General features: G+C 33.1%; 1 protein-coding gene across 1 annotated transcript; it reads right to left on the minus strand.

Moving 5' to 3' along the window:
- Positions 1 to 919: 919 nt before the first annotated feature.
- LOC140981785 (RING-H2 finger protein ATL64-like) lies at positions 920 to 2,279 on the minus strand. Its single transcript, XM_073448248.1, has one exon. It carries the CDS (start codon positions 2,178 to 2,180, stop codon positions 1,308 to 1,310), a length of 873 nt encoding a protein of 290 aa, XP_073304349.1. The 5' UTR covers positions 2,181 to 2,279; the 3' UTR covers positions 920 to 1,307.
- Positions 2,280 to 12,278: the final 9,999 nt, after the last annotated feature.

A 12,278-nucleotide genomic window follows, 5' to 3' on the forward strand; every position in this document is an offset into this window, starting at 1 on the left:
AAAATGAATGAAATTATTTTATGTTTGATTATTTATTAATATTGAAAATTATTGTTATGTATTTTTAAAAATTATTAATTATTTAAATAATCATGTTGAATTGAATAATTGAAGTTTAATTACACTAAATTTAGTACTGACTTATTTATTTCTTTCGTAAAATCAATATGTAAAAATATTATATTGAGATAGAAAAATATTTGATATAAATAAAAAGTTATTCGCGTTCAATTGTTAAATCAAATAAAGTTTAAAAAATCACAATAATAAATTACAAAATCAATAGATTTCTATAAAAAAAAAAAATACAAATGTCAATTAAAGTCATACAAAATAAATCTACAAGATTCTGTAAAAATATTTAAAAATCTACGATATTCTACAAAAATAAATAAAAATCTATAAACTCCACAAAAATCTGTTACTTAAAAAAAAAAATCAACAAATTTTTCAACGAATACACCCCTAAGAATTTCTATTTGTGATCTTAAACTTTAAACCATGAGAAACGTGAAAGTCGTCCAATTACTTATGCATGAATCATCAGAAAAGAAGACTCGTTGACTCGTGTTTGCGGACATGAGATTTCACCAGCTTTAACCATATCTTTTTTATTTCAAATTGAACTTTATAATATATATATATAGATTTCATATGCTGGATACCTATCGTACACACCTATGTGAACACCGATGAGGTGTCACTCACCCATTGGATGTGATAAATATAGAAAAATTATGTATCCAATGAATGAACGACACCTCATCGGTGTTCACATATATGTGCACTGTAGGTATGCAGCATATCAAATATACATATATATATATACATACATATATATATATACACACATATACATACATATATATATATATATATATAACATTTCATTCTACGTTTCTTATATTTTACATGTTATATAATTATTGTAGGGTTACATAAATCGTATAATCCAAATAATAATCAAACGACGACAAGAACCAGTAGTTATTGGGTTAAGAGGATACGTGTACTTGTCCATCATTCCCAACACCCTCATCAAAAGTAGACAAATCACGTAAATACAAGTTGTCTTTTTAAATAATAATAATAATAATAATAAATAAATAAATATCCACTCGGCTATTAATTATCTATTTACATATGCACGAAAAATACACGACCATGGGCAGCTAATAGATGAATACTCCCCGATCTCTTCAACGTGTCTCACTAAACTACTGTCGATTTACCAAAAATTTACGTCCCATCTCCAATCTTGCATCAAATAGAAGATATACACAAATCACTAGGCCCACGAAATTCACTCAACTCGGTGTTTGAACTCGGCTCGATTCTTGACTGCAGCTCTCCAAGTCTCCATTGGTGGCCATGCTGCTGCTCCCGGATTCGCATGGTATCCCTCCACTTGTAGGAGACCTGATGCTTATAGTTAGTATCCTTTTCAAATAGGCTAGCCCGTTGCCAGGCGACTTAAACCCGGTCGGGAACTGGGCCGAATCGTCCTCCGACTGAACCCTCCTGGGGGGAACTTCTATTCTCACAGCCATCAAATCTAATCCTTTCCTCCTAGCAGTCCCGCCAACTTCATCTTGCTGGCATGGCGGGACCGGTTTACTTTTCGAGCTCGAACCAGGTTCGGGCACTTTTACATCCTCAGACTTTCCATTTACGGTGAGAACTGGGTTCAGCTGATTCACCACTTGTTCGACAGGAGACCGGCATAGGGGACAAGTGGAGTGGGAATGAAACCACATATCAATACACTCGGTGTGAAACGAATGGCCGCATTTAGGAAGGTGGCGGGCAACCTCGTTCTCCTCGAACTCTGACAAGCACACGGCGCATTCGGAGGGAATCCCAGTCTTGGAGGAGTGAAGATAAACCGGGAGTGAATCCAGAACCGCCTTCTCGAGGCCTCGGTCGCCAGCTGACACTGCATATCGGTTGTCAGTCATCGGCACGATCTGGGGCCGCCCCCCGCTGCGCCTCTGACGGCGACGCTGGAGCTGGCGGCGGCGGAGGTCGATTAAGTACCATCTGGCGTAGAGGTGGAAACCCACCATGAAAATAATGACGGCAAATAGTATAACAATGGCGCTGAGCATTATTTTCCCGCTCATGGCGTACCCACTTCCCGCCTCAGGCTTCATACGGAAATCCGTATCCATATCCGCCATTAAAGAGAGCTTCAGCAAGAGAAAAAAGAAAAGGGAAACAAAAATAGAAACCCTCGTGAAAATAAAATCTACAACAACTAAGAATAACAGACAAAGTTTCGGGTTTATATGCGAGGATAAAGAACAAGAGGAGGAAACTTCTTGTTGGTTTCTACGAAAGAGCACCGCTCCGCTACGTGGGGCCCAAAAAACTTGCAACAGACGCCGGGGTTGACGCGGGATTGCGAAATGACGGGAAAGGGCATGAGTGTTGACGGGCTCTGTGTGGGGGGGTTATATACATTGATCGAGGTTAAATTCGAGAGACATGGGAAAAATTATTATATAGTCAAGTTGGGTTGAACATTTTGAAATTAATTACTCCTTTGTTGTCTAATAGGGTAATTTTTGTGGATAATTATAATTATAATTATTTTAATAAAAATATTTAAATTTGAATTGGATAAGTTTATTTTTTAATTGAGAGTGACTCATCTTGGCTTGGCTTATAATTCCATTCCAAGATCAGTTGCTGGATTTTTTTTTTTTTTTAAGTGGATATTTCAAGGTCATTCTACGTTTGTGATGTTTTCTTCGTGTCAAATTTTTAAAAAAAATATTTTATTTTGTGATTTAATATAATACTGTTGAAAAATTATTTAAAAATGTGAAAAATATTTGTGTTGAAAATGTGAATGTTGAATGTTGAAAATTAGGTAAAATTAGGTGTTGAATGTTAAAAATTAGTGTGTGATGATGTAGGTAATGATGTATTTTATTTTTGAATTATTTGTAAAAGTTTCCTATAAATAGATCTCTCATTTGTGAAAAAAATCACNTTTTTAAACAAAATAACTTATGACACCTAATTATAATAATGTGATATGATATACATAATTATTTAAATATGACTAATATTATATACACCATATTATTACCATAAAATTATACAAATACATACATTTATTTTCTTATACACCAACGGTAATAAACGGTAACAAAACGGCTAGTTTTTGCTCTATAAATACAATCTCACAAATACATTCAATCACTCCAACTTTCTCTTCTTCTCTAAAAATTATTCTTCATCAAATTTTCGAAGAAAAAAAGAAGATGGCTTTCACGAGGTTATTTTTAATTATTTTGGTTATCATACTCACCAGTCTTGTATTTATCGGAGAATATCCTCCTCGTGTGTTTTCTTTATTTTTACGAATACTTGTACTTGTTGTTTATCCATTACTTTGTATTGCAATATTCATTAACTAATAAAATGCATCGTAATTTTTAGTACCACCATGGCAAACTTGGCAAAGCTCGAATTCATCGCTCTTGATATTACTGGGAAAAACTATATGCCATGGACTCTTGATGTAGAAATGCATCTTGAGTCATTGGGTCTAAGCGAGACCATTAAAGAAAATGGTATATCTTCATCACAAGAAAAAGCAAAAGCTATAATATTTTTACGACGACACCTTGATGAAGGTTTAAAATGTGAATATCTCATCGAAAAAGATCCCATGGCTCTGTGGAAAGGATTAAAAGAGAGATTTGAACATATAAGGGAAGTTATACTTCCGACCGCCCGTGATGAATGGAATATGTTAAGATTCCAAGACTTTAAAAAAGTCAGTGATTACAATTCAGCGATGTATAGAATAATCTCGCAGTTAAAATTTTGTGGACATGAGGTTACAGAATCGGAAATGCTTGAAAAAACATTTTCCACGTTTCACGCATCAAATATAACACTACAGCAACAATATAGAGTGCGTGGATTTGCGAGATATTCTGAACTCATCGCCTGTCTTCTTGTGGCGGAAAAGAACAACGAGCTGTTAATGAGAAATCATCAGTCCCGACCCACTGGATCAACAGCATTTCCAGAAGTAAATGCTGTAAGTAAAAATGAATTTAAACCTGGAAACCAAAATCAAATTCAAAGACAAGGTTTTGGTCGAGGTCGAGGTCGAGGTCGTGGTCGTGGTCGTGGATGTGGACGAGGAAGTGGTCGTAATCGTGGACGCGGCCGTGGTTTTGAAAACAATAGAGATAGTTATTTTTATAACTCATCTCAAAAAGGCGTCACGAACCGCCCACAGAAAAGGCATCATGAGAACATGAGTGTTAATGAAAATCACTCGAAAAGATTTGAAAGTTCTTGTTTCAGATGCGGCACTCCAGGACATTGATCTCGTATTTGTCGAGCCCCTGAGCACCTTTGCAAGCTCTATAAAGAATCGATAAAGGGGAAAGAAAAAGAGACGAACTTCACTGAGCGAAGTGACCGTTTGAGTGATTCAACTCATTTTGATGCTGCTGATTTTATGAATGATTTCTCTGGAAATGATCAATATGTTGGTGGGATAGAAATAAACAATATTGATGCTACAGATTTTCTCAATGATTTCTCTAAAAATGAACAATATACTGGTAGAATATAAATGTACAATAATTTATGTTTCATGTATTTATATGATAATGTTTTATTGTACAATTATGATATGTGTATTGTCATTAGTTTTTTTTCATTGCATATTTTTTGAAGTTCAAATATGGAAAATGCTATGAGCAAAGCTGAAGTTTGCATACCCGATAGTGGTACAACGCACACTATCCTCCGAGATAAAAGATATTTCTTGGAACTAAAACCAACAAAAACAACGGTGAATACAATATCAGGTCCTGTAGACTTGATTAAAGGATGTGGTAAAGCACAATTTTTGTTACCTAATGGTACAAAATTTTTGATCAATGATGCTTTATATTCACCACAATCGAAAAGAAATTTGTTGAGTTTTAATGATATATATTCCCATGGGTATGATACTCAAACAATGAATGAAGGGAATGAGAAATATATGTGTCTTACCACATATAAATCAGGAAAGAAATATGTGATTGAAAAACTACCAATGCTCCCTACTGGATTGCATTATACACATATACGTCCCATTGAATCAAACATGGTAATTGATAATTCTTCAATATTAACCAATTGGCATGATCGATTAGGACATCCTGGTTCAACAATGATGCGAAGAATTATAGAAAATACACATGGTCATCCATTGAAAGACCAGAAGATCTTTCAGAATAATAAGTTTCAATGTAAAGCATGTTCTCTTGGAAAACTTATTATAAGACCATCACCAGCCAAAATCCAAACTGAATCACCAATGTTTCTTGAACGTATTCAGGGTGATATTTGTGGACCAATCCATCCACCATGTGGACCATTCAGATACTTTATGGTATTGATTGATGCCTCCAGCAGATGGTCACATGTATGTTTATTGTCAACTCGAAATGTTGCATTTGCAAGATTACTTGCTCAAATAATAAAATTGAGGAATCAATTTCCCGATTATACAATCAAGAAAATTAGACTTGATAATGCTGGTGAATTTACTTCCCAGACTTTCAATGATTATTGTATGTCTATGGGAATCATTGTTGAGCATCCTGTTGCTCATGTACATACTCAAAATGGATTGGCTGAATCATTGATTAAACGTCTGCAAATGATTGCTAGACCAATGATTATGAAAACAAAGCTCCCTATTTCTATATGGGGACATGCAATTTTACATGCTGCTTCATTAATTCGCATCAGACCAAGTGCATATCATAAATACTCCCCATTGCAGCTTGCATTTGGTAAAGAACCAGACATTTCTCATCTGAGAATTTTTGGATGTATGGTGTATGTGCCTATTGCACCACCTCAACGAAAGAAAATGGGACCTCAAAGAAAGATTGGAATTTATATTGGTTATGATAGTCCATCGATCATTCGATATCTTGAACCACAGACAGGCGACGTGTTCACAGCACGTTTTGCTGATTGTCATTTTAATGAGGAAATCTTCCCAATGTTAGGGGGAGAACAGAAACATACCGAAAAAGAAATTACATGGTATGTATCATCATTGTTACATCTGGATCCAAGAACAAAACAATGTGAAAAAGATGTACAGCAAATTGTGCACTTGCAAAGAATAGCAAATCAAATACCAGATGCATTTGCAGACACAAAAGGGGTAACTAAATCATATATACATGCTGCAAATGCCCCTGCTCGAATTGAAATTCCGAAGAAACAAATTGAAGATAGTCATGATGTCATTAAACGCCTGAAGCGTGGAAGGCCAGTTGGTTCCAAGGATAAAAATCCTCGAAAAAGAAAATTCATAGAGAAACACAATGATCACAAAATAGAGAATGATGTTCCTGAAGAAACACATAATGATCACAAAATAGAGAATGATGTTCCTGAAGAAACACATGATGATGAAAATGTTTTGTCAGAACCACAAACTGACGAGAATCATGAAATCTCTATCAATTATATTAATACTGGAAAAATATGGAACCGAAAAGATATAGAAGAAATTGATGATATATTTTCTTATAATGTGGCAATCGACATCATAAATGATAATGAAGATCATGAACCAAAATCTTTTGGTGAATGTAAAAATCGGCAGGATTGGATAAAATGGAAAGATGCCATCCAGGTTGAATTGGATTCGCTAAATAAACGTAATGTTTTTGGACCTATAGTCCTTACACCTGAAGGTGTAAAACCTGTTGGATACAAATGGGTTTTTATTCGAAAGCGAAATGAGAAAAATGAAATAGTAAGATATAAAGCTCGACTTGTTGCACAAGGTTTTTCTCAAAGGCCTGGAATTGATTATGAAGAAACGTATTCTCCTGTGATGTATACAATTGCGTTTCGGTATTTGATTAGCTTGGCAGTATCTGAAAATTTATAAATGCGTCTTATGGATGTTGTTACAGCCTACTTATATAGATCACTTGATAGTAATATATATATGAAAATCCCTGAAGGATTTAAGATGCCTGAAGCACAAAGTTCAAAACCCAGAGAATGTTATTCTGTGAAATTACTAAGATCATTATATGGGTTGAAGCAATCCGGCAGAATGTGGTATAATAGGCTAAGTGATCACTTGATGAAAAAGGGATATGTAAATAATTCAATATTCCCTTGTATTTTCATTAAGAAAACAACATCCGGATGCGTAATTATTGCTGTATATGTTGATGATTTAAACATCATTGGAACAAATAAGGAAATTCAAGAAGTTGTGTCATACTTGAAAGAAGAATTTGAAATGAAGGATCTTGGAAAAACCAAGTATTGTCTGGGTTTACAAATTGAACAAAAAGAATGTGGAATATTTGTTCACCAGACAAATTATACAGAAAAGATCCTTAAACGTTTTAATATGGACAAATCAAATCCTTTAAGTACTCCAATGGTTGTTAGATCATTAAACATAGAAAAGGATCCATTCCGTCCATGTGAAGATGATGAAGATATTCTTGGTCCAGAAGTACCATATCTAAGTGCTATCGGTGCCCTTATGTATCTTACAAATTGTACAAGGCCTGATATATCTTTTGCCGTAAATTTATTGGCAAGATTTAGCACATATCCAACAAAGAGACATTGGAACGGAATTAAACATATATTCCGTTATCTACGAGGAACGACAGACTTGGGACTTTTGTATTCAAAAGATGCTAATCCAAGTATAATTGGTTATGCCGATGCTGGATACTTATCTGATCCACACAAAGCACGTTCTCAAACTGGATATGTATTTACTCGTGGAGGCACTGCAATTTCTTGGCGTTCACAGAAACAAACACTTGTAACAACTTCATCAAATCATGCCGAGATTATTGCACTACATGAAGCAAGCCGTGAATGTGTGTGGTTAAAATCAATGACTCAACATATCCAAATCTCATGCGGATTATCATTCGACGAGAAGCCTGTGATACTATATGAAGATAATGTTGCATGTGTTGCTCAAATGAAAGAAGGATTCATAAAAAGCGATAGAACTAAACATATTCCTCCTAAGTTCTTCGCATTCACCAAGGAGCTTGAGAAGAATAAATGTATTGATGTTCGTCACATTCAATCAAGTGAAAACTCATCAGATCTCTTCACAAAGGCACTTCCTACGACACTATTCAGAAAGCACATATATAATATTGGGATGCGCAAGCTATGAAATTTGTGAAGAATTGTTCGTGTCAACATGAGAGGGAGTTTACGTGACTGCACTCTTTTTCACTTACTATGGTTTTTATCCCAATTGGTTTTTCCTAGTAAGGATTTTAACGAGGCAGTATAAAAACACGTAATGTAGATAATCATTATGATCATCATCACAAGGGGGAGTGATGAAAAATTATTTAAAAATGTGAAAAATATTTGTGTTGAAAATGTGAATGTTGAATGTTGAAAATTAGGTAAAATTATGTGTTGAATATTGAAAATTAGTGTGTGGTGATGTAGGTAATGATGTATTTTATTTTGGATTATTCGTAAAAAATTTCTATAAATAGATATCTCATTTGTGAAGAAAATCACAATTGAGTAAAGAGAAAAATATTATAAAGTGTGTTGTTTGATAAATTTTGAGTGTTTGAGATTTTTACTTTTTACCATAAATTTTTACTTTTTCACAACAAATACGTGTCATATTGTGTTTTCGAGTTGTCAATATAGGTGTAGTAGTTACTAAAATGTTTTTATAATCGTATTCATGATCGAATTGATCTACTTTAAAATAGTATCGGTTCAATCGATTGATTCGGTTCAAATGGATCGTTGGATCGAAACATTGGATCGAAACATTGTTATACTATACATAATAATAATCTAATATATTTTAAATTTTGAATATTTTTAATATTTATATAAATAATAAAAATATATATTTATCAAAGTTTAAAAAATCAAATAAACTCTAATATTACTAAAATAATATTTTTAACAAATTTCAAATTAAAAATAATCGTATATAAAACCACAAAAAAAATAATTAAATTCAAAAAAAAAAAGTGAACAGATCGGATTGATTTTTTGATCTGTTAAATAATTTTTGGGTATTGTCCGGACCGAACTCGTGATCGATTTTCTGTCAAACCAGTCGGTACTTGCATGTTTTGGCTGAAAGTGCCTTTGTACTGACCAGTGTTTTTAGAACTGGCGGTAGATTCAACCATAACATGCAAAGCAAGGAATAAATATGTGTTGATGAAGAATACTAAAAAAAATCAATTTTGGGTGTTGAAATTCCCGTATGAACGGTTTGAAAACTATTCGATTAAGTTGAATGGGTTTTCATTATCAATTTGAAAAATCGTCTGGTTAAATCATACATGTGAAGTAAACAATACGATTGCACCTTGCAGCTCAAAAAATTGACTTTGGAAAATTGAATCAAATTTAGAGTTTGAATAAAAAATATGTATCGTGAATGTGAGAATGTCTTTTTACTCTCCACATTCTTGAGTTAGTAGTGGCTCATTATTGTAGAAGTGTCTTTTGACTTTCCACATTCTTAGTTAATTGAAGACTTTTGACTCTTCATATTTTTGAGTTAATGGGAAGATTAATTGAGTTAATTAATCTTGCATAACTCTTGATGTGTATTTTGGGGCTTATAAATAGTGTGTTCATTTCCTCATTTCAAATACATGAAAATCTTATCACTTTCATGCACTCTCTTACATTTCATATTGTTATCTTTTCATTTGACCTCCGTTAAATCTCAGTGATAAAGTAAAGGTACGCTTTCAGTGCGTCATAGTAGTGTCTCGTGCCAAGTCACTGCTGGTTGTTCCGTTGTATCTTAGGAAACAAACATCCAAGACGATCCTCGAATCACATACAGTAGAGTACGAATATGTTTTAAGGACAATCTACTTCGTGCATGCCTCGGTTTGGTTTACTTTAAGCTCGGTTTGGTTTATTTTAAGCTTTGCTTTACTGTGTTTTCTTCACCATTTAGTTCACTGGTTTTTACGAAAGTTTACTGTACTTTATCGTTCGATATGTTGTGCAACAAAACTCAATAGTATTTGTCGGGCTCGAACTTGAATATTAATGGTAAGTCGATAAAATACCATATGATTTTGATAAATGTATATATAGTTTACCCAAAACAAGGATAAAAATTATATGAATAGTATTTTATTATTTAAAAATGAAAAAAAAAAAAAAAAAAAAAAAAAAAAAAAAAAAAAGCAAGAAGACTATATATCGCGAAAAGTTGACGACTCGCTCAAGCTTAATTCAGGCATGGTTCTCAAATTCTTGCAAAACCAAATTTCAATCAAGTAATCCCCGAGTGATTGAGTTGGCATGTAACACCTGAATCTAAGAACAAATATCACATCTAAATAACATAATACCCATGGAGAGCATATATAATAAGTTGAAAAGCAACATAGTATGGCATTTTGCAATTATTATATATGCTGCCACGAATCCTATGTTTATATAATGACAATTTTGATGTATCATAGGATATGTAAGATTGGATAAAACTTATCTTAAATTTGATTGGAAATCGTAACCACTTGTGGAGCCATGTGTTGTTCCGCCCGAAGCCTCTGAGCGACTCGGTTTTTTTAACTATTTTTTATACATAAACTTTTGTCTGATTTTTCGATAGCCTGGAAACTCTATTTTCCAATACTAGTTCAACCTTATTTTAGAAAATTCTAACTCGGATAAAAATAATAACCTAGCTACGCCACTGTGCACAACGAACCTCTCGGCATGATAGCCAACGAGGGCTCTAAATGTTACCATAGAGCTCTAGATATTAATATGTATAACGATGTTGATGTTCTTATCCGAAGAATGATTAAGATTTGATGCTTGCTCTGTGTTCTATTAAAATATCTATGTTGTAATGTAACTATGAGATATTCAGTAAAAATAAATATCAAGTAATCAAAATAACTAAGAGATAAAATAACAAAAAAAATTATATGAATTATTATGTTAAAAATTAAAATAAATTACTACAAATAAAAGACAAAAATCCAATATATATTATTCTTAATATTTGCTCTCCAATTTCTCACACATAAACTAGCAATTGAAATATTTTATAATATATTTTTCAAGAGTAGATCTCTTGTGAGACGGTCTCACGAATCTTTATATGTGAGACAGGTCAATCCGATCTATATTTACGATAAAAAATAATACTCTTAGCATAAAAAGTAATATTTTTTCATAGATGACCTAAATAAGATATCCGTCTCACAAAATACGACATGTGAGACCGTCTCATACAAGTTTTTGTCATTTTTCAATACGAGGAGTGAACTCCAAATTCATTTATTAGACTTCTATTCTCATAGTCTCGATATAAAAATCGCATTTCATTTTTTTATCTAAATTTTCATATTTAATATTATTTTCTTTATTATTTTTTTACAAAAATATCTCTAACATTTAAATATATTAACTATTGCAACAATTTTTTATCCTATTAAAACACTCATTAAATAAGATAAAGGCAAAATTGAAATTTTATATTTCATAAAAAAATTTTTAATATGTGTAAAACATATATAAGCATATATTTATAGGACTGATGAAGTATTAATTTTCAAGTTATATTAATTTAACTCGTTAACAATTAAAATTAAGGAAGCGTGCCTACACGCGTGACATAGTTCAGTGCAAAAGCTGAAAAATAAAAAAGTACAAAATGTAGTATGGCATATGTGAGTGCATTTACTCCACTAGGATTTCCCTCTCTAACGGCCATCTCAATCTTGAGCCCACCAAAACAACCAGCTTCATTTATTTACCCATTCACCGATGGATGTATATAAGTAAAAAGGGCCAGACAGTGGCGGAACCAGAAATATAGCTCCGTCCGAGCTGGAATTTTAAACTCTAAAATCTTATAATATTTTAAATTGATCTACCCGGACTAATATCAAATTATTCCAAAATTATACAAAATTTACATATAATTTTTTTTAAAAAAAATTGAATCACCCGGGCTAAAGCCCGGGGATTGGAGCTTATAGCTCCGCCCCTGGGGACAGACGAAGATGACAACAAACATCGACTCTCGGAACATGTCTCCATAATATTTCGGTAAAAAATATGTTTCACACGAGAATCAATCTTGCGACGATGAAGAATCTCATGTCACCCTAAGCTTTTCCAACTCGTTTATGTCATTGAAACTACGTTCACCTCTTTCTATATATATACATGAAGTGATGAAACAATAATATTGACACTTCATT

The sequence above is a fragment of the Primulina huaijiensis genome, chromosome 7 (genome assembly GCF_012295235.1).
Source record: "Primulina huaijiensis isolate GDHJ02 chromosome 7, ASM1229523v2, whole genome shotgun sequence".
NCBI classification, from domain to species: Eukaryota; Viridiplantae; Streptophyta; class Magnoliopsida; order Lamiales; family Gesneriaceae; genus Primulina; species Primulina huaijiensis.

Coding starts and splice junctions, on each gene's coding strand:
- LOC140981785 (XM_073448248.1), bottom strand. CDS start 2,180: ATGGCGGATATGGATACGGATTTCCGTATGAAGCCTGAGGCGGGAAGT.